At 46.8% G+C, this 23,806-nt stretch overlaps 1 protein-coding gene across 1 annotated transcript in view; it reads right to left on the reverse strand.

Annotated features, from left to right (window-relative positions):
- The window catches only part of LOC120992511 (phospholipase A2 inhibitor and Ly6/PLAUR domain-containing protein-like), a 79,667-nt gene that overhangs the window by 5,579 nt on the left and 50,282 nt on the right, over positions 1-23,806 (reverse strand). The window contains exons 2-3 of the mRNA XM_040421539.1: positions 23,354-23,470; positions 1,050-1,196 (exon numbers count right to left, since the gene is read on the reverse strand). Coding sequence (XP_040277473.1) covers positions 1,050-1,196; positions 23,354-23,470 — 264 coding nt within the window. The remainder of the gene's footprint in view (positions 1-1,049; positions 1,197-23,353; positions 23,471-23,806) is intronic.

The following is a 23,806-nucleotide window of genomic DNA, read 5'->3' on the forward strand; positions in this document are numbered from 1 at the left end:
ACTTACCTCATCATTTTGAGCATGAAGAGCCCACCACCGCCATCGTGATTGACGATCCCACAAAATCCCGCATGTGGCGACGTATGATGTGGAGATCTTCAATCAAGTTGGCGGTGGTGGGCTCTTCATGCTCAAAATGATTGAGATAAGTATGATTTTATTTATTTCAATTATAGACTTAAATATTAAAGTCAAATGCCGCGATCAGCGATGAACATTGCATCTGACGGGTACAATGACGGGGAACGATGCAATCGCCGCTCCATGACATTGCACTCACTAATTACAAAGAAATGCGCTTCATGATGAAGTAATTCGTCACGTAGCTAATTTTTTTGTACAATTTGTTAAAGCAGCCGAATCGAATTTTAGAGAACTTTGCTCAACACTATACAACATGTGAATAAACCAGGGGTAGTGTGTAACGTCGGCATGTAATGCAATGTCAGGTTCATTTATTCTAAGAGCTCAAGCAGGAACGTCTCTCTTCCAGGAAAGCAAGAGTCAGGCAGGTTTGGCCCATCTGATTTTTGTTTCCTTTGGGAGCCCTTTATGTTTCTCACCTCCTTGGCCAGTTTGAGTAGGCATTGTTATAAGGACACTGAGAAAGTAGGTGGAAGTTATCTTTTTGAATATGGGCGATCACTATTATCTATATCCCCTTTGAGGGTATGTGGATATTAGATGATGGGGGGGAGGAGTGTTTCACTTATTTACTTGGAGGAGAAGCTTTTGCCTTGGCAGAACCGACACAATAACATATTACATGGCTAACCATGTGCATGTCCTATGTATGTCTTACTTCTTGCAATGATAACAGATGATCACTGAGAGTCCCCATAGCCAGACCTTCTGTGATCTGGTCATTATTGGAGGATCTACCGCATAGTGTTCTACAATTTGAGAGCACCATAGTATGGGGACAGATCCAACCTACTATTAATGTAATATCAATCTACTAGAAGAGCTCTTCTCTCACTTCCAACAGTCAGCCATGAATGACCAAGTATCATCTGCGTAATGTCATCAACATAAAGTGACCGACTTACATATAGGAACAGGAGGAGTGCAGTCGTCAGTAGAGCAGCAAGTATAGGCTATCCTTAATTTAACTCCATTCATGTCGACATTTCCCTGGAAGTTACATTGAGATTCAGGAAAACATCCCCTGATGAAACCTGTAGAAGATGCTCCACCTGCAAATGTACATAAAGGAGGTTTTAAAGAAGGAAAGAGACTGCAGTGTGGAGATAAAGAATACATGTGAGCACCATTACAATCAGTTGATCACTCCTGTTCTGGCTTCTATAAAAGACTTGTTCTTTTCTTAAAATCTGATGCTCAGTCCTTAGGATAGTCCATCAATAATAGGTTTGTGGGGACAAAGATGCAATACCAAGACGCTGCTAAAAGTACAGCATTGTACACTGTGGACGAGTGTAATCAATGAAGAGGACGTTGGGTTTGCAAGAGCGCCACAGCCCGCTCAATCAGCTGATTGGTGGCCGCGTCCAGAGTAGGACCCTAATAAAAGATATCAGTTTTGCAGAGTAAAATCCACAGGATCTGCCATAGATGTCTGACAGATGTGGCCCTCAAACCTTCTCCTGTTTGGTGAGATGACCAAAGGCTGCCACATCCATGCAGAGAGGATGGAGAGGGGTGAGAGGTGGGCGCCGCTCTCTCAGTCTGGTCTATGGGAGTTAAAGGGAATGTATCACCTACATGTATTTTCCCAATTAAACCAGATAGTAATAAAATATTTTTTTTAAATCTGTTTTATTTTCTTTTTTTTCTGAACATGTTTATGGGAGCGGCCATTTTGCCTGAGTTGTTGTTAGCAGCATTTACAGATATGCTTTACAGCAGCCACATAGCTCATTAGTCCGATAGACATGAGATGTTTGATGGCTTCTATAGGAAAGTATTGTGGGCATGCTCTTTGACCTTTGCAGAGGTCACTCTGCAGGTAGGGGGAGTAGATAAGCTCTGACTGTCATCTACTGTTAATGACAGGTCCTGAGTTATCTATATAGAGGTGTTATCTGTCATTGTAACCCTGTCTGTAATGATAATGAGATGACTGCTGAACAGTGATCTGTTCAGAACAGTGTCAGTGGTTTGTGTGTGGTATTTCATCTCAGTCAAATTCACTTCAGTGGAACTGAGCTGCAATAACGGACACAACCTGTAAATAAATGTGGCACTGTTTCTGAAAGAAGGCAGCAATGTTTTTGTAATCCTGGTCAATCCCTTTAACCCCTTAAGAACTCAGCACTATTTCACCTTAAGGACTTGGCCATTTTTTGCAAATCTGACCAGTGTCACTTTAAGTGCTGATAACTTTGAATCGCTTTGACTTATCCAGGCCATTCTGAGATTGTTTTTTTCGTCACATATTGTACTTCATGACACTGCTAAAATTGTGTCAAAAAAGTAAATTTCTTTACATAAAAAAATACCATATTTACCAAAAATTTAAAAAAAATTGCAAATTTAAAAGTTTCAGTTTCTCTACTTCTGTAATACATAGTAATACCCCCCAAAATAGTGATGACTTTACATTCCCCATATGTCTACTTCATATTTGAAGCATTTTGGGAATGATATTTTATTTTTTGGGGATGTTACATGGCTTAGAAGTTTAGAAGCAAATCTTGAAATTTTTCAGAAATTTACAAAAACCCAATTTTTAGGGACAACTACAGGTCTGAAGTCACTTTGTGAGGCTTACATAATAGAAACCGCCCAAAAATGACCCCATTCTATAAACTACACCCCTCAAGGTATTTAAAACTGATTTTACAAACTTCTTTAACACTTTAGGTGTTGCACAAGAGTTATTGGCAAATGGGGATGAAATTTGAGAATTTCATTTTTTTGCCTAATTTTCCATTTTAACCCATTTTTTCCACTAACAAAGCAAGGGTTAACAGCCAAACAAGACTGTATCTATATTGCCCTGACTCTGCCGTTTACAGAAACACCCAATATGTGGCCGTAAACTACTGTACGGGCACACAGTAGGGCGTAGAGGGAAAGGTGTGCCGTTTGGTTTTTGGAAGCCAGATTTTGCTGGACTGGTTTTTTGACACCATGTCCCATTTGAAGCCCCCCTGATGCACCCCTAGAGTAGAAACTCCATAAAAGTGACCCCATCTAAGAAACTACACCCCTCAAGGTATTCAAAACCGATTTTACAAACTTTGTTAACCCTTTAGGTGTTGCACAAGATTTAATGGAATATAGAGATACAATTTCAAAATTTCAATTTTTTGGCAGATTTTCCATTTTAATATTTTTTTTACAGTTACAAAGCAAGGGTTAACAGCCAAACAAAACTCATTATTTATGGCCCTGATTCTGTAGTTTATAGAAACACCCCTTATGTGGTCGTAAACTGCTGTACGGGCACACGGCAGGGCGCAGAAGGAAAGGAATGCCATACGGTTTTTGGAAGGCAGATTTTGCTGGACTGTTTTTTTTGACACCATGTCCCATTTGAAGCCCCCCTGATGCACCCCTAGAGTAGAAACTCCAAAAAAGTGACCCCATTTTAGAAACTACGGGATAGGGTGGCAGTTTAGTTGGTACTAGTTTAGGGTACATATGATTTTTGGTTGCTCTATATTACACTTTTTTGTGCGGCAAGGTAAAAAGAAATAGATTTTTTGGCACGTTTTTTTTTTTTTGTTATTTACAACATTCATCTGACAGGTTAGATAATGTGGTAATTTTATAGAGCAGGTTGTCACGGACGCGGCGATACCTAATATGTATACTTTTATTTTATTTATTTAAGTTTTACACAATGATTTCATTTTTGAAACAAAAAAATCATGTTTTAGTGTTTCCATAGTCTAAGAGCCATAGTTTTTTCAGTTTTTGGGCGATTATCTTGGGTAGGGTATCATTTTTGCGGGATGAGATGACGGTTTGATTAGTACTATTTTGGCGTACATGCAACTTTTTTGATCACTTTTATTACCTTTTTTGGGAAGTAAGGTGGGCAAAATTTCAATTTCCTAATAGTTTTTATTTTTTTATTTTTATGGCGTTCACCGTGCGGGGAAAGTAACATGACCGTCTTATAGATCACGTCGCTACGGACGCGGCGATATCAAACATGTCTTAGGAATTTAATTTTTTTCATTTTTAATTAGTGATAAATGTGTTTTTTGATTTTTACTTTTTTTTCACTTTTTTTTTTTACCCAGACCCACTTGGTTCTTCAAGATCCAGTGGGTCTGATGTCTGTATAATACAGTACAGTACACTATATAGTGTTTTGTACTGTATTTTACTTACACTTTGTCTGAACAGATCTCTGCCTTTAGCACAGATCTGTTCAGCACCATGGACAGCAGGATGTCCTGTTGCCATGGGAACCTTCCCCGTCTGCTCAGTAGTAGTCAGAACTTCGCAGACGGGGAAGGGTAAGGAGGGGAGCTGTCAGGGGGCTGTCTGGGGGCTCTCTCCCTCTCCATCGGGGGGCTGCAAAGGCACAGCAGCCCCCCGATGGGAGAGGGAGGGAGCTCCCTCTTACTGTTGACTTTTTCCATACCGCGGTCCGTACGGACCGCGGTATGGAAAGGGTTAAACGGCTGACATCTGCACAGATGTCAGCCGTTTATACCAGTGTGTCAGCAATGTGCTGACACCCTGGTATACCCACTGGCCACCAACGAATTTTCAAGAGGAGGCCTGCCGCACCGCACGCCTCCTGCACCGCCCACACCGCCCGCCTCCCGCACCGCCCCCACCGCCCAAACTTTAGGGACACTAAAGTTTCTGATCCCCGCGGATCAGAAACTGCAGAAAGTGCAGCAAACCGCAGGTCTGAATTGACCTGCGGTTTGCGGTGATCGCCGATACGGGGGGGTCACATGACCCCCCCTGGCGTTGTGACAGGATGCCGGCTGAATGATTTCAGCCGGCATCCCATTCCGATTAACCCCCGCGGCGCCGGAATCGCGATTTAAAGTTAGGACGTACCGGTACGCCCTGAGTCCTTAAGGGGTTAAGCCAGGGATCAGCAGCCTTTGGCACTCCAGCTGCTGTGATTCTACAACTCCCAGCATGCAAACATACTCGGCTGTTCTTCTAACTCCCACAGCAGTGAATGGAGCACTCAGGGAGTTATAGTTTCAGACCAGCTGGAGTGCCGGAGGTTTCTGATCTCTGCTTTAAACAGTAGGCCGTTTTCTGATTACGTGTTCCCTTTAAAGGGATTATCCTATGACTTATATAAAAAATGAAAATCAGACATCATATACCGTATTTTTCACCCTATAAGACGCACCGGCCCATAAGACGCACCTAGGTTTTTGAGGAGGAAAATAAGAAAAAAAATATTTTTAACCAAAAGGTGTACTTTTGTTGGGTTTTTCAACTAATGGTGGTCTGTGCATGACACTACTATGGGGGATCTGTGGATGGCACTGTTATGGGGGAATCTGTGGATGGCACTGTTATGGGGGATCTGTGGATGGCACTGTTATGGGGGGATCTGTGTATGGCACTGTTATGGGGGAATCTGTGGATGGCACTGTTATGGGGGGGATCTGTGGATGGCACTGTTATGGGGGAATCTGTGGATGGCACTGTTATGGGGGGGATCTGTGGATGGCAGTGTCCCTGCAAAGCGCTGTATCCAGGATAGGATTCTCAGCAACAGCAGGGTGTCGGAATCTCTGCCTTAGGCCTAGTTCACACGAATGTATGGCTTTTATAGCTTTTTGCGGTCCGTTTTCCGTTTTTGAGTTCCGTTGTGTTTCTGCTCCGTTTTTCTGTTCCGTATGGCATATACAGTATACAGTAATTACATAGAAAAAATTGGGCTGGGCATAACATTTTCAATAGATGGTTCAGCAAAAACGGAACAGATACGGAAGACATACGGATGCATTTCCGTATGTGTTCCGTTTTTTTTGCGGACCCATTGACTTTAATGGAGCCACGGAACGTGATTTGCGGCCAAATATAGGACATGTTCTATCTTTCAACGGAACGGAAAAACGGAAATGCGGAAACGGAATGCATACGGAACACATTCAGTTTTTTTGCGGAACCATTGAAATGAATGGTTCCGTATACGGACCGTATACGGAACACAAAAAAACGGCCCGTACACTCGCAAAAAAAACGTTTGTGTGAACTAGGCCTTAATTACATGATGGAGTGCATTGTGGGCTGCTGTACTATGGAACTTCACACTGTTGTGAAGCTCTAGATACATCAGAAACCCCAGTGTGGGGTGGACATAAGATATAGTGATGTTGCGGTAAATCTTATATGATGCCGCATATAGAGAACTTGTGATTGAAATATCACTTACAGGGGCATATCATTACGTCTGAAGGATATAGAATGTCTGGTAGGTTATTAGCCTGGTTGTCTTACAGGTGTTTCTGGGATTGTGCGTATGGCTGTTCATGTACAGTAATTTGGCAGGTAGCCGTTCTTATGATGGAAGATCCTGTGCTATAATATAATGCGCATCCTATGCTATAATACAAATATATACACTGCTCAAAAAAATAAAGGGAACACAAAAATAACACATCCTAGATCTGAATTAATTAAATATTCTTCTGAAATACTTTGTTCTTTACATAGTTGAATGTGCTGAAAACAAAATCACACAAAAATTAAAAAATGGAAATCACATTTTTCAACCCATGGAGGTCTGAATTTGGAGTCACACTCAAAATTAAAGTGGAAAAACACACTACAGGCTGATCCAACTTTGATGTAATGTCCTTAAAACAAGTCAAAATGAGGCTCAGTAGTGTGTGTGGCCTCCACGTGCCTGTATGACCTCCCTACAACGCCTGTGCATGCTCCTGATGAGGTGGCGGACGGTCTCCTGAGGGATCTCCTCCCAGACCTGGACTAAAGCATCTGCCAACTCCTGGACAGTCTGTGGTGCAACGTGACGTTGGTGGATAGAGCGAGACATGATGTCCCAGATGTGCTCAATTGGATTCAGGTCTGGGGAACGGGCGTGCCAGTCCATAGCATCAATGCCTTCGTCTTGCAGGAACTGCTGACACACTTCAGCCACATGAGGTCTAGCATTGTCTTGCATTAGGAGGAACCCAGGGCCAACCGCACCAGCATATGGTCTCACAAGGGGTCTGAGGATCTCATCTCGTTACCTAATGGCAGTCAGGCTACCTCTGGCGAGCACATGGAGGGCTGTGCGGCCCTCCAAAGAAATGCCACCCCACACCATTACTGACCCAATGCCAATGCGGTCATGCTGGAGGATGTTGCAGGCAGCAGAACGTTCTCCACGGCGTCTCCAGACTCTGTCACGTCTGTCACATGTGCTCAGTGTGAACCTGCTTTCATCTGTGAAGACCACAGGGACCCAGTGGCGAATTTGCCAATCTTGGTGTTCTCTGGCAAATGCCAAACGTCCTGCACGGTGTTGGGCTGTAAGCACAACCCCCACCTGTAGACGTCGGGCCCTCATAGCACCCTCATGGAGTCTGTTTCTGACCGTTTGAGCAGACACATGCACATTTGTGGCCTGCTGGAGGTCATTTTGCAGGGCTCTGGCAGTGCTCCTCCTGTTCCTCCTTGCACAAAGGCAGAGGTAGCGGTCCTACTGCTGGGTTGTTGCCCTCCTACGGCCTCCTCCACGTCTCCTAATGTACTGGCCTGTCTCCTGGTAGCGCCTCCATGCTCTGGACACTACGCTGACAGACACAGCAAACCTTCTTGCCACAGCTCGCATTGATGTGCCATCCTGGATAAGCTGCACTACCTGAGCCACTTGTGTGGGTTGTAAACTCCGTCTCATGCTACCACTAGAGTGAAAGCACCGCCAGCATTCTAAAGTGACCAAAACATCAGCCAGGAAGCATAGGAACTGAGTAGTGGTCTGTGATCACCACCTGCAGAACCACTTCTTTATTGGGGGTGTCTTGCTAATTGCCTATAATTTCCACCTGTTGTCTATCCCATTTTCACAACAGCATGTGAAATTGATTGTCACTCAGTGTTGCTTCCTAAGTGGACAGTTTGATTTCACAGAAGTGTGATTGACTTGGAGTTACATTGTGTTGTTTAGGTGTTCCCTTTATTTCTTTGAGCAGTGTATATATATTTGCCGTTCAGCGGTGCAGTTTTATGTTATGAAACCCTTTTGTGGCGTGTATTAGTGGAACAAAAATAGTATTTGTCGTGTGGTGAAGTGAGATAATTACAGCCCTGTTTGGCGTGTATTAGTGGGAAAAAGGGCTTATTAGCCTTTGTGTGGTGAAGTGAGAAAATTACAGACTTTTTTGTGGTGTTTTAATTTTCTTTTTATTTATTTATTAGATCTAACAGTATGTCAAAAAGAGAAGTGCCAGGCCTTGCACAGGGGAGTGGCAAAAGCCTAAATGTTTCTGGTGCAGGCACAGGTCGTAGCTGGGTAAGAGGGCAAGTCAGCAGGAGTCGTAGCGAGAGGCCTGAAATCCCTGGCGGTCGTGTCTTGACCAGCAATCCAGCGGTTCTTGAATGGTTGACTCGGTCATTCACTTCGTCCCAAGTGACATCAGACACCCCCAGCCAAGAGTCGGTGGGTTTGTCAGACACAACCCTTAGTTGGCATGGCCTGGGAGCAGGCCCTGTGCCCTCACCTGTCCTCAGCCTGCCTCTGTCCTTTTCTGTTCACTCTGGGCTCAGCTCGCTCAGCTCGCGAGGACAAGCTACTAGAGGACAGTCAGCAGCTACTGCCCAGCCAAGATGTGGAGGAGACATGCACCGCTTCCTCCGCTAGATGGGCAAGTAGTGATGAGGAGAGTGGCGTGGGAACTGGTGTTACGAGCGGTGAGGCTTCTGACCCAGAGACCGTTGAGGAGGACATCAGTGACGTGCAGACAGTAATCGATGATGATGTAGCTGATCACACTTGGGAGCCGGGTGACGAAGGGGCTTCATCATCGTGAAAAGGGGGTGACAGCTTGCCAGTGAGCCAGCAAGTCGCTAGCATCGCCGGGAGTCAGCAGGGTGGCAGCATTGGGAGGTCGGTAGTCAAACGTGCCAGGGTAGACCACCTGCTTCGCAGGAACCTACCTGCCCGTAAAGTAGTGGTGCATGGGTTCACAGAAGCATCGGCTGTAGCAGTCAGTCTGTGCGTAGTGTTGGGGGTAAAATCACCTACTCGGCGGTGTGGCAGTTTTTTGTTAAGCTGCTGGAGGAGGTGAACATGGCCATATGTAGAATCTGTGGGCAGAAGGTGGAGAGTGGCCAGGGTGCCAATTTTGGCACCACCGCCCTGCGTCAGCATATGCAGCGTCACCATAAAGTGGCCTGGGAGAACCATTGCTCCGATGTGGTGGTCCAGCCTGCCGAAGCAACCGCTGCATCACCCAGTGGTACGCACCCAGTTTCAGGCAGTCAAGGCTCTACCACCTCAGCTGAAGGGAGCTGTCTGTCCTTCCCATCATCTGCTGGTCCTGATTCTCCTGCTGCTCCTCCTCCTCGTCAGTCATTCTGTTAGCAAACGATCACAGAAGCGATTGCCAAGAGACAACAGTATGCCTGCACTCATCCAACGGCGCAGAAGCTGAATGTGCTTCAGTCCAAGTTGCTGGTGCTGCAGTCTCTCCCTTTCCAAGTTTGTGGACTCTGCACCTTTCAAAGAACTGATGGCTTGTGCCGAGCAGAAGGGTAGAGTCCCAAGCTGTCATTTCTTTGCCAAAAAGGCAGTACCAGCCCTGCACACACATGTAGAACAGAAGGTGGGCCAGTCCTTGAGCCTGTCAGTGTCTGCCAAAGTGCACGGCAGCACTGATGTGTGGAGCTGTAACTACGGTCAGGGACAATACATGTCCTTTACTGCCCACTGGGTGAATGTGGTTCCTGCACAGCCACACTGTCATGGTCTTACCTTCTTGCTGTTCTCCTTCGTTTGACATGTGCTGGCGGCCATCTTGGTTTCTGGGTTTCTTGTAGCCTCCCACCCTGCGGCTCCTTCTTCCCACTGGGAGGAGCTGGATGCCTAGCTCATATATATAGGAGGTCTGTGGCTTCAGTTCCTTGCTTGGTCCTGTGTTCACATGCTTCTAGTCTGCTGCTGCTTCTGGTTCCTGATCCTGGTTTCGTCCGACTACCCTGCTGGTTCCTGATCCTGGTTTCGTCTGACTACCCTGCTGGTTCCTGATCCTGGCTTCGTCTGACTACCCTGCTGGTTCCTGATCCTGGCTTCGTCTGACTACCCTTCTGGTTCCTGACCTCTGGCTTCGCTAAGACTCTGCTTCGGTTTCGCCATCCGTTTGGACTTTTGCTTTACTGCTTTATTTTCAATAAAGCCTTCTTATTTTCACTTATCTTTTGTTGTACGTCTGGTTCATGGTTCCGTGACATTAGGACCAAGCCATGAATTCTGACGGTACAGGGTCATCCTCGCTACCCACGCTGGTTGCCAGACTTGATCAGCAGGATCACCTGTTGGGTCGGTTCGCTGTGGCGTTGCAAACCCTGCTTGAACGCACGGCTCATTTCGCTCCCGTTGCCGATGGGTCAGTTGTCGCTCCTGGGCCCGCTCCTACTGCCGCTCCGGTTGTTGCGCCAGAGTCTACCCCGACACCTGTTGTTGCACCTGCGGTGTTTCGGGGTATGACCGGTTCTGCCCCTCTTCCACAGCGCTTTGGGGGAGAGCCAACTCAGTGCCGAGGTTTCCTTAACCAGGTGGGCATTTATTTCGAGTTGCTGCCACATGCCTTTCCTACTGAGAGATCAAAGGTGGGCTTCTTGATCTCGCTGCTCTCGGACAAGGCCTTGGCCTGGGCCAGCCCCTTATGGGAGAACAACAATCCGGTGGTTGCCGAGTTTTCCGGTTTTGTTGCTTCTCTTCGGAAGGTATTCGATGTGCCGGCTCGTGCTGCCTCTGCTGCGAAGCTCCTTATGTCCATCAGACAGGGTTCACGATCCGTAGCTGAATACGCCATTGAGTTTCGTACCCTGGCAGCAGAGGTGGGCTGGAATAATGAGGCTCTGGTCGCTGCTTTCTCTCATGGTCTCTCGGATGCCTTGAAGGATGAGGTTGCAGCTAAGGACCTACCAGTGGAGCTCGAGTCTCTTATTTCTTTCCTGATTTTGATTGACACCAGACTCAGGGAGAGACCTTCCTTTAAGGAGAGCCTGCGGAGGTTTTCTAACAGATTGGCGCCTACGTTTGCTGTCCCACCCGTGCCTCCCTCTCCTCCCACGCCTCCTGGGGATGACTTGTCTGGGGGTGAACCCATGCAGCTGGGGTTTGCTCGCCTGTCCGAGGGGGAGAGGGTACTCCGGAGACGCGAGGGCCGATGCATGTACTGTGGTCTCGGTGGGCATTTTCGGTTGGCATGTCCGAACCGTCCGGGAAACGCTCGCACCTGAGATCCTGTCGGGGGCAGATCTTGGGTGGAGTCTCCTCGTCCCCGGTTTCCCGTGTTGACAAACCACTGATCACTGTTGTCCTCTCCTGGGTCGGGGGCTCGGTGACGACCCAGGCGTTGGTGGACTCTGGTGCTGGTGGTTTGTTCATTGATAAGGTGTTCGCTGCCGCCAATTCCATTCCTCTGCAGGCTCGAGGTTCCCCACTGGCTCTTGAGGCGATAGACGGCAGACCCATTCTGCCGCCACACGTGACTCATGAGACCCTTCCAGTGGGGATAGCCATTGGTGCCGTTCACAGAGAGTCGGTCTGCCTCCAGGTTATTTCGTCTCCACACTACTCGGTGGTCTTGGGGTACCCCTGGCTCCGGAAGCATAATCCGACTTTCGATTGGAGATCGGCCGAGATCCTCTCGTGGTCACCGCAGTGTGGGGCTAGTTGCATCCATGGGTCTGTCAAGTTGCTGTGTACTTCCTCGGACTCTCTGTTGCCTCCTGAATATGAGGAGTACCGGGATGTATTCGATAAGGTGCGCGCGGTTGCCCTACCTCCGCACCGCCCATACGATTGTGCCATAGAGTTACAATCTGGTGCCGTTCCTCCTCGTGGCAAGGTCTATCCACTGTCGGTAGCGGAGAATGAGGCCATGGAGGAGTACGTGAGAGAGGCGCTTTCACGCGGACACATTCGCAAATCCTCGTCCCCGGCAGGGGCTGGATTTTTCTTTGTGAAAAAGAAGGGCGGTGAGTTGAGGCCTTGCATCGATTACAGGGGTCTCAATCGCATCACGATCAAGAACGCTTACCCGATACCCTTGATTTCCGAGCTGTTCGATCGCCTTAAAGGGGCCACGGTCTTTACCAAACTCGACCTGAGGGCGGCATATAACCTGGTAAGGATCAAGGCGGGCGATGAGTGGAAGACCGCGTTTAACACCAGGACCGGTCATTATGAATCCTTGGTTATGCCCTTTGGGTTGTGCAATGCGCCCGCAGTCTTTCAGGAATTCATCAACGATGTTTTCCATGACCTGTTGCAGCAGTGTGTGGTGGTCTATTTGGATGACATCTTGGTATATTCTGAATCCATGGAGGCCCACATTCTGGATGTCAGACGAGTGTTGCAACGGTTACGAGAGAACAAGCTGTTCGGTAAGCTTGAGAAATGCGAATTTCACCGATCCCAGGTAATCTTCTTAGGTTACATCATTTCCGCTGAGGGGTTCTCCATGGATCCTGAGAAGGTTTCGGCTGTCTTACAGTGGCCCCAGCCCAGTGGTCTTCGTTCCCTGCAGCGCTTTTTGGGCTTCGCCAATTATTATCGGAAGTTCATCAGGGACTTTTCCATGCTAGCCAAGCCTCTCACGGATCTGACCAGGAAGGGCAGTAATTCCCAGGTCTGGCCGCTCGAGGCCATCCGAGCTTTTGAGGCTCTAAAGTCCGCCTTTGTGTCGGCTCCGATTCTGTCGCATCCCAACCCTGGGTTGCCCTTTGTCCTCGAGGTGGACGCGTCTGAGACGGGAGTAGGCGCCCTTCTGTCTCAGCGTAGAACACCACCTTCCTTGTGGGTTTTACTCCCGGAAACTGTCTTCCGCGGAGTGCAACTATCAGATTGGTGACAGGGAGTTATTGGCCATCGTGCAGGCCCTTAAAGAATGGAGGCACTTGCTCGAGGGTTCGGTGGTTCCGGTCCTCATCCTGATGGACCACAAGAATCTGACCTACCTTTCTGAGGCCAAGAGATTGACACCACGTCAAGCCAGATGGGCCCTGTTCTTGTCACGTTTTAATTACGTGGTCTCCTACCTACCCGGTTCCAAGAACATCAGGGCGGATGCCTTATCACGGCAGTACTCCGAGCTGTCCAGGGAGGAGTCGATTCCGACTTCGGTCATACCTCCGAATCAGATCTTGGCCGCCATTCGCACCAGCCTGACCTCTCCCCTGGGTGAGCAGATTTTGGCGGCTCAATCTGGTGCTCCCTCTGGGGGACCCAACGGCAGATGTTTTGTGCCTGAGGAGTTGAGCACTCGGTTGTTGCGAACCTACCATAACTCCAAGACCGCGGGGCATCCTGGAAAGAATCAGCTGTCCTGGGCTGTTTCACGTCTGTTCTGGTGGCCTTCCCTACGTTCCGACATCGCCGCATATGTAGCGGCATGCTCCGTTTGTGCCCAGAGTAAGTCCCCTCGGCACCTTCCGTTGGGCCTTCTGCAACCTATAGCCACCGGGGAGCGCCCATGGTCACACCTGGGGATGGATTTCATTGTGGACCTCCCTGCATCCCGAGGCCATACGGTCATTCTCATGATTGTGGATCGGTTTTCCAAAATGTGCCACTGTGTTCCTCTCAAGAAGTTACCCTCTGCACAAGAGTTGGCCACGATTTTTGCCAGGGAGGTCTTCCGGTTGCACGGTTTGCCCAAGGAGATTGTGTCGGATCGGGGGAGTCAGTTTGTGTCCAGGTTCTGGCGCGCCTTTTGCTCCCAGTTGGGGATTCATCTCTCCTTCTCCTCGGCCTACCACCCTCAGTCCAATGGGGCCGCAGAACGATCCAATCAGGCCTTGGAGCAATTCCTTCGTTGCTATGTCTCCGATCACCAAGACAATTGGGTTGACCTCCTGCCTTGGGCTGAGTTTGTCAGGAACACGGCGGTGAACTCTTCCTCTGGGACGTCTCCCTTCATGGCCAATTATGGGTTCCAACCTGCCGTGCTACCGGAGGTATTCTCTCCCCAGGATATTCCGGCTGTGGAGGATCACCTTTCCGTCCTACGTGCTTCTTGGGTACTCATCCAGAAGTCCCTTGAGGTCTCTGCGCAGCGCCAGAGACTCCAGGCTGATCGCAGACGAGCGCCTGCTCCTTCCTACCAGGTCGGAGACCGTGTATGGTTGTCCACCCGCAACCTCAACCTTCGAGTGCCCACTCCCAAGCTGGCACCTCGCTTTGTTGGTCCCTTCCGAGTGCTTCGCAGGGTAAACCCGGTAGCCTATGCCCTTGCGCTTCCTCCTGGCATGCGGATCTCCAACGTGTTTCATGTCTCCCTGTTGAAGCCACTGGTGTGTAATCGTTTCACTTCCTCGGTTCCTCGGCCTCGTCCGGTCCAAGTGGGTAATCGTGAGGAGTATGAGGTGAGCAATATCCTGGACTCACGCCTGGTCCGCGGTCGGGTGCAGTTTTTGGTCCATTGGCGTGGTTATGGTCCAGAGGAGCGTTCTGGGTTCCCTCCGCAGATGTCCATGCTCCTGCCTTGCTCCGAGCCTTCCACGCACGCTTCCCTCAGAAACCGTTCTTTACTCCGCGGAGGAGGGGCCCTTGAGGGGGAGGTACTGTCATGGTCTTACCTTCTTGCTGTTCTCCTTCGTTTGACATGTGCTGGCGGCCATCTTGGTTTCTGGGTTTCTTGTAGCCTCCCACCCTGCGGCTCCTCCTTCCCACTGGGAGGAGCTGGATGCCTAGCTCATATATATAGGAGGTCTGTGGCTTCAGTTCCTTGCTTGGTCCTCCTGTGTTCACATGCTTCTAGTCTGCTGCTGCTTCTAGTTCCTGATCCTGGTTTCGTCCGACTACCCTGCTGGTTCCTGATCCTGGTTTCGTCTGACTACCCTGCTGGTTCCTGATCCTGGCTTCGTCTGACTACCCTGCTGGTTCCTGATCCTGGCTTCGTCTGACTACCCTTCTGGTTCCTGACCTCTGGCTTCGCTAAGACTCTGCTTCGGTTTCGCCATCCGTTTGGACTTTTGCTTTACTGCTTTATTTTCAATAAAGCCTTCTTATTTTCACTTATCTCTTGTTGTACGTCTGGTTCATGGTTCCGTGACACACACCAGCAACTTGGCCAGGTGACGCCGCTTCCACCTCAACGTTGTCACGATGTTTGTACTGCGACAATGTCTGCCTCTGCCTCCTCATCCTCCACTGTGTCCTCAGCCTCCGCTGCAGGGACAATTCACAGTGCCCCTCGAGCACACCACATGCTGTTCTGCACCTCGTTTGCCTAGGCAAATGGAGTCACACAGGGGAGGAACTGCTCAATGTCCTTCATCAAAAAGTCAAATCCTGCCTTTCTCCGCAACAATTCAAAATCTGAACCATGGTGACCGACAACGGGAAGAACAAGATGTGCAGAGAAAAGGAGGGCTGAGCCATGCGCCCTACATGGCACATTTGGTTGTCAACCGGTTCCTTAAGTTCTACACCACTATAGAGGCTCTCTACAGCCAGGAAATACCTTTTTTTTTTTTGGAAATCTCTTTTTATTATTTCAAGTATATCAAAAAGAGGATCACAATATGAGATTCCATAAGATTTGACTTAGATTGTACATTATTGGAATAACAGTATTAGCAGTATATGGACATAATCATATCCTGAATTCGAAATACCATGTTTTTAACGTGATTTTCTGTGAATAAATTCGGCGAACCGGCCGAATCAAATTTTTGAAAAATTTGCCCATCTCTATTGAAGACCTATTCTCAGGCTAGGTTATCAATATCAGATTGGAGGGGGCCTGACTGCTGGCACCCCCGCTGATCAGCTGGTTGAAAAGTACTGTTCTTTTCACTGTTTATCTGCTCGCTGCTGCAATGTAGATGGCGAGCAGTGTAATTACCCCATACTATTGAACTGAATGAGACGTGTAAGACGCTGATCGGCTTGGGTGTCAGGTGTCAGACCCCAGCCGATCGGATATTGATGTCCTATCCTTAAGGATTGGTCATGAATGTAAAAAAAGTGGACAATCCCTTCAAACCTAACACTTTTTGAGTAGAAAAGCTACTCCAGTTTTCCTACTCCATCCTCTTACCGGAGTGCGGTTGCAACTATTTTGCAGCTCTTTAAAAAAGACTCAGTGATTAAATCTGGAGTGAAACCATAGCTAACCACATCTACTTTCCTACCCATATTTCAAAACTGGAGGGAGTGGGGTAAAAATGCAAAAAATAGCAACATTTGTGGACAAGTGAATCCAAAAATGTTGCAAAAGCCCTATTTTGTGACTTTTTGAAGACAGAATTCTGAAATAAAGGCATGATAAATAGTCTTAACCACTTCACGACTGCCCACTGACTATATACGTCCTCGCAGCACAAAGTCTTGGATGGATTTTTTGCGACTGTCGTGCGGAGTCCTGGCAGCGGCTTCATTGAGCGAAGTGCGCATGCGCGGGCTGATGCGCACTTCGCTAAACCCTAATATGACCTGCAGATTGGCTGAGCTTAGTGCGCAGGCGCGGGATCTGGCAAAGGGACGGGAGGATTGCAGAGGCGGTGCTGAGCTGTAGAAGGCGGCGCTAAAGACAGGGAAGGCGGCGATGAAGACGGAAGGCGGCGCTGGGCACCGGACGGTGAGGGGTGCGGCCGGGCACCCTGTATTAACGGACCTCCCCTTGGACACCTTAAGTAAGTGATTGGCAGGTTATAAAAACCTGTTTTTTGGACAAATAGAGCCACAGTGAGGTTCAATAAAGCCAGCTTAGGATTCTTCTTATTAGTCCGGACATGAGGATATCTTTAGGTTATAGGGGTAAAATCTGATGACAGAATCCCTTTAACCGCCTCCGGACCGCCTAACGCAGGATCGCGTTCCGGAGGCGGCAGCCCTGCGCACAGTCACTCATATATGCGTCATCTCGCGAGACGCGAGATTTCCTGCGAACGCGTGCACACAGGCGCGCGCGTTCACAGGATCGGAAGGTAAGCGAGTGGATCTCCAGCCTGACAGCGGCGATCGTTCGCTGGCAGGCTGGAGATGTGATTTTTTTAACCCCTAACAGGTATATTAGACGCTGTTTTGATAACAGCGTCTAATATACCTGCTACCTGGTCCTCTGGTGGTCCCCTTTGTTTGGATCGACCACCAGAGGACACAGGTAGCTCAGAAATATGTTGCACCAAGCACCACTACACTACACCCCCCCTGTCACTTATTAACCCCTTATTCACCCTTGATCACCATTGATCACCCCCCTGTCATTGATTACCCCCCTGTCATTGATCACCCCCCTGTAAAGCTCCATTCAGACGTCCGCATGATTTTTACGGATCCACTGATAGATGGTTCGGATCCGCAAAACGCATACGGACGTCTGAATGGAGCCTTACAGGGGCGTGATCAATGACGGTGGTGATCACCCCATATAGACTCCCTGATCACCCCCCTGTCATTGATCACCCCCCTGTCATTGATCATTCCCCTGTAAGGCTGCATTCAGATGTCCGTATAATTTTTACGGATCCACTGATACATGGATCGGATCCGCAAAACACGTACGGACATCTGAATGGAGCCTTACAGGGGAGTGATCAATGACGGAGGTGATCACCCCATATAGACTCCCTGATCACCCCTCTGTCATTGATCACCCCCCTGTAGGGCTGCATTCAGATGTCCGTATGATTTTTACGGATCCACTGATACATGGATCGGATCCGCAAAACACATACGGACATCTGAATGCAGCCTTACAGGGGGGTGATCACCCCATATAGACTCCCTGATCACCCCTCTGTCATTGATCACCCCCCTGTAAGGCTGCATTCAGATGTCCGTATGATTTTTACGGATCCACTGATACATGGATCGGATCCGCAAAACACGTACAGACATCTGAATGGAGCCTTACAGGGGAGTGATTAATGACAGAGGTGATCACCCCATATAGACTCCCTGATCACCCCCCTGTCATTGATTACCCCCCCTGTCATTGATTACCCCCCTGTAAAGCTCCATTCAGACGTCCGCATGATTTTTACGGATCCACTGATGCATGGATCGGATCCGCAAAACACATACGGACATCTGAATGGAGCCTTACAGGGGGGTGATCACCCCATATAGACTCCCTGATCACCCCCCTGTCAGGCTGCATTCAGATGTCCGTAATATTTTTTACGGATCCATTGATGCATGGATCAGATCCGCAAAACACATACGGACATCTGAATGGAGCCTTACAGGGGCGTGATCACCCCATATAGACTCCCTGATCACCCCCCTGTCATTGATCACCCCCCTGTCATTGATCACCCCCCTGTCAGGCTGCATTCAGATGTCCGTATGATTTTTACGGATCCACTGATGCATGGATCGGATCCGCAAAACACCTACAGACATCTGAATGGAGCATTATAGGGGGGTGATCAATGACAGGGGGGTGATCACCCCATATAGACTCCCTGATCACCCCCCTGTCATTGATCACCCCCCTGTCATTGATCACCCCCCTGTAAGGCTCCATTCAGACATTTTTTTGGCCCAAGTTAGCGGAAATTATTATTTTTTTCTTACAAAGTCTCATATTCCACTAACTTGTGTCAAAAAATAAAATCTCACATGAACTCACCATACCCCTCACAGAATCCAAATGCGTAAAATTTTTTTGACATTTATATTCCAGACTTCTTCTCACGCTTTAGGGCCCCTAGAATGCCAGTGCAGTATAAATACCCCACATGTGACCCCACATGAGGGGCATATTGAGTCCATGAAAGATTGAAATTTTTGTCCCAAGTTAGCGGAAAGGGAGACTTTGTGAGAAAAAAATATATATCAATTTCCGCTAACTTGTGCCAAAAAAAAATAATTTCTATGAACTCGCCATGCCCCTCATTGAATACCTTGGGGTGTCTTCTTTCCAAAATGGGGTCACATGTGGGGTATTTATACTGCCCTGGCATTCTAGGGGCCCTAAAGCGTGAGAAGAAGTCTGGGATCCAAATGTCTAAAAATGCCCTCATAAAATGAATGTGGGCCCCTTTGCGCATCTAGGCTGCAAAAAAGTGTCACACATGTGGCATCGCCGTACTCAGGAAAAGTTGGGCAATGTGTTTTGGGGTGTCATTTTACATATACCCATGCTGGGTGAGATAAATATCTTGGTCAAATGCCAACTTTGTATAAAAAATGGGAAAAGTTGTCTTTTGCCGAGATATTTCTCTCACCCAGCATGAGTATATGTAAAAAGACACCCCAAAACACATTGCCCAACTTCTCCTGAATACGGCGATACCACATGTGTGACACTTTTTTGCAGCCTAGGTGGGCAAAGGGGCCCACATTCCAAAGAGCACCTTTAGGATTTCACAGGTCATTTACCTACAAACCACACATTAGGGCCCCTGGAAAATGCCAGGGCAGTATAACTACCCCACAAGTGACCCCATTTTGGAAAGAAGACACCCCAAGGTATTCCGTGAGGGGCATGGCGAGTTCCTAGAATTTTATATTTTTTGTCACAAGTTAGCGGAAAATGATGATTTTATTTTTTTTTTTTTTTCCTTACAAAGTCTCATATACCACTAACTTGTGACAAAAAAAAAAATATTCCATGAACTCACTATGCCCATCACGAAATACCTTGGGGTGTCTTCTTTCCAAAATGGGGTCACTTGTGGGGTAGTTATACTGCCCTGGCATTTTAGGGGCCGACTGCGTGAGAAGTGGTTTGAAATCAAAATCTGTAAAAAATGGCCGGTGAAATCCGAAAGGTGCTCTTTGGAATGTGGGCCCCTTTGCCCACCTAGGCTGCAAAAAAGTGTCACACATCTGGTATCGCTGTACTCAGGAGAAGTTGGGGAATGTGTTTTGGGGTGTCATTTTACATATACCCATGCTGGGTGAGAGAAATATCTTGGCAAAAGACAACTTTTCCCATTTTTTTATACATAGTTGGCGTTTGACCAAGATATTTATCTCACCCAGCATGGGTATATGTAAAATGACACCCCAAAACACATTGCCCAACTTCTCCTGAGTACGGAGATACCACATGTGTGACACTTTTTTGCAGCCTAGGTGGGCAAAGGGGCCCACATTCCAAAGAGCACCTTTCGGATTTCACAGGTCATTTACCTACAAACCACACATTAGGGCCACTGGAAAATGCCAGGGCAGTATAACTACCCCAAAAGTGACCCCATTTTGGAAAGAAGACACCCCAAGGTATTCTGTGAGGGGCATGGCGAGTTCCTAGAATTTTATATTTTTTGTCACAAGTTAGCGGAAAATGATGATTTTTTTTTTGATTTTTTTTTCCTTACAAAGTTTCATATTCCACTAACTTGTGACAAAAAATAAAAACTTCCATGAACTCACTATGCCCATCACGAAATACCTTGGGGTGTCTTCTTTCCAAAATGGGGTCACTTGTGGGGTAGTTATACTGCCCTGGCATTCTAGTGGCCCAAATGTGTGGTAAGTAGTTTGAAATCAAAATGTGTAAAAAATGGCCGGTGAAATCCGAAAGGTGCTCTTTGGAATGTGGGCCCCTTTGCCCACCTAGGCTGCAAAAAAGTGCCACACATGTGGTATCGCCGTACTCAGGAGAAGTTGGGGAATGTGTTTTGGGGTGTCATTTTACATATACCCATGCTGGGTGAGATAAATATCTTGGTCAAATGCCAACTTTGTCACAAGTTAGTGGAATATGAGACTTTGTAAGAAAAAAAAAATATAGAAAAAATCATCATTTTCCACTAACTTGTGAAAAAAAATAAAAAGTTCTATGAACTCACTATGCCCATCAGCGAATACCTTAGGGTGTCTACTTTCCGAAATGGGGTCATTTGTGGGGTGTTTGTACTGTCTGGGCATTGTAGAACCTCAGGAAACATGACAGGTGCTCAGAAAGTCAGAGCTGCTTTAAAAAGCGGAAATTCACATTTTTGTACCATAGTTTGTAAACGCTATAACTTTTACCCAAACCATTTTTTTTTTACCCAAACATTTTTTTTTATCAAAGACATGTAGAACAATAAATTTAGAGAAAAATTTATATATGGATGTCGTTTTTTTTTGCAAAATTTTACAACTGAAAGTGAAAAATGTCATTTTTTTGCAAAAAAAAACGTTAAATTTCGATTAATAACAAAAAAAGTAAAAATGTCAGCAGCAATGAAATACCACCAAATGAAAGCTCTATTAGTGAGAAGAAAAGGAGGTAAAATTCATTTGGGTGGTAAGTTGCATGACCGAGCAATAAATGGTGAAAGTAGGGTAGGTCAGAAGTGTAAAAAGTGGCCTGGTCTTTAAGGGTGTTTAAGCTATAGGGGCTGAGGTGGTTAAGGCTAGGGCTACCTAGCAACAGCTGTTGCGCAACCAGCAATGCCTGTGTGTAATGCCGCTAGGGGGGTCAGTTTTCTCCTATAAATGGGGCTCCTGTGGATGCCCCAGTTACAATGGAAACAAAAAAGTAAAAAAAAAATGTCAGTTTCCTTTAGATGTATTTTAATGACCTCTTGGGGGAAATATTATGTGCCAAAAATAAATTAAAGTATAAGTAAAAAAAAAAATATGCTATTGCTAACGGAAACTGTCTCCATAGTTGCGCCGTTCAAGCAAAACTATACATGTTATATATCAAAACGATTGTCACAAAATAGGGAACCCATTGCAATAAATATTTGTGCCAGTTTTAATATGTAATAAATATAAAGCTATAATAAAAAAAAAAAACTTTTTGATAAGAATTAATGGTTTTCCTCCAAATTAAACCTAAAAAAAGGAAAAATAAATCTTAAAAAAACAATGCTAATAAAAGTCCTAAGTGTCAAGTAAAAAAAAATCTCAAAAATTATTTTCTAAGTTAAGCAAATAATAAAGTTAGGGTCACTAAACCACCACATGCACAAAATCACAAAAAATTGCCTAGACATGTAGGCCTTTTTTGACAAATTTACTGGCACATGGACCTTCATAAATGTGGAGTATTGTAAATCCTGCGGCAGATTTACTTTCAAATTCCGTCTGTGCACCAAACATTTGTCTATGTGTCAGAAAACTGTTTAGTCTAAATTGCTGATGAAAAAAGTTAGTCTGGGCCAATACTTTTGGTTCAATTGGGATATAGGGTGGGGTAAACGGAGTCTGCCTTAGGGCTCATGCAAAAGACCGTTGCCCAGTCGTGGCCGTATTGCGGACATTATGGATTCTGACCCATTCATTTGAATGGCTCCGCAATCCGGGAGATGTTCTAATTTTTTTTATGGTGCGGACGGATTACGGACCCATTCAAGCTGAATGGTTCTCGATCCGTCACGGCCACCGCACGGATGTTGCCTGTGCATTGGGGACAGCAAATTGCGGTCCCCAATGCACGGAACGGCCGCATAACGGCTGTGTGCATGAGCCCTTAGAGTTCCTGCTGGAACATCATTCTGTACGTTATCATTCTATTCTGTCAAGGATTGTTCTGGCATCTCACAATATTGTATGACATTGGTTCATGAGAAATTGGAGTCCTTAACTAAATTTGAAACAAATGCATAACGTAGGGTTAAAACAGTTGAACCCTTTTAATCTCTCTGGTTCCCATTCTTTATTTCTGTACAATGGCAGTAAGTGTCTTGGACTAGCCTACGCACATTGGGGGAGATTTATCAAACTGGTGTAAAGTAGAACTGTCTGAGTCGCCCATAGCAACCAATCAGATTCCACCTTTCATTTTTCACAGCTCCTTTGGAAAATGAAAGGTGGAATGTGATTGGTTGCTAGGGGGGCCAGTTCTACTTTACACCAGTTTGATAAATATCCCTCACTGTGCATTGGTAGTCAGAGACAATCCTCCCTGCTCTTGGATGGTCCACCTGAGTCTAAAATACACCTGTTCTCACAAAAATGCCCCCTGCTCTGCTCTGTGCTCATTCACTTAAATTGGGTCCTCGATCCGCATCTGTCGGTCCGCAGTAGTGCATGCACCACTTTTTTGCAGTGCGGAAGCACAGACAGAAACCCCATGGAAGCACTGCGCGGTGCTTCCGTGGGGTTCCGTGCCTCTGTTCCGCATCCACCTTCCGGATTGAGGACCCATTCAAGTGATTGGGTCCGCATCCATGATGCAGGGGGCACATGGCCGGTGTCCATGTATTGCGGACCCGTGTGCATGAGGCCTTATTCTGCAACAAGAATTTCCTGTAAAAGAACAGAAAATAAATGTAATAAAAAAAAGACAAATTATAAAATTTAATCATAACTCACCAATGGTGTACTCTTGATATCTCGATCCACACTGAAAACCAGAAGAACAAGTCACGCTATTACCTGAGCATGTAGTGGGAGAGTTTGAATAACAACTTGTGCACGAGAGAGCGTAACCTGAAAATATATAAATGATCTCTTATTACAATCAATACTCGGGGTTGGATGGCTCTGAAAACTGTACTGTATCAATGGAATAGCTCCACATGAAGGACGGGATGGTAGCTTTGTGGTTAGTACGGTTGCTTTGCAGTGCTGGAGTCTTAGAACCCACTCCACCTGACACAGAGATAGACTCTGCTGTTGACTTCTGTTCAATTTGGCTTCCCCAATATTAAGCAAAAGATCCCGTTATAACCCTCCCCGTTCCCTCTGGACTTAACAATGGCCCCTAAAGCTGTGTTCACATCTCCTGTGAACATTTATGGCAGGGTCTTCTGGCAGAGAACTACC

This window comes from Bufo bufo, chromosome 1, assembly GCF_905171765.1.
Source record: "Bufo bufo chromosome 1, aBufBuf1.1, whole genome shotgun sequence".
Classification (NCBI taxonomy): Eukaryota; Metazoa; Chordata; class Amphibia; order Anura; family Bufonidae; genus Bufo; species Bufo bufo.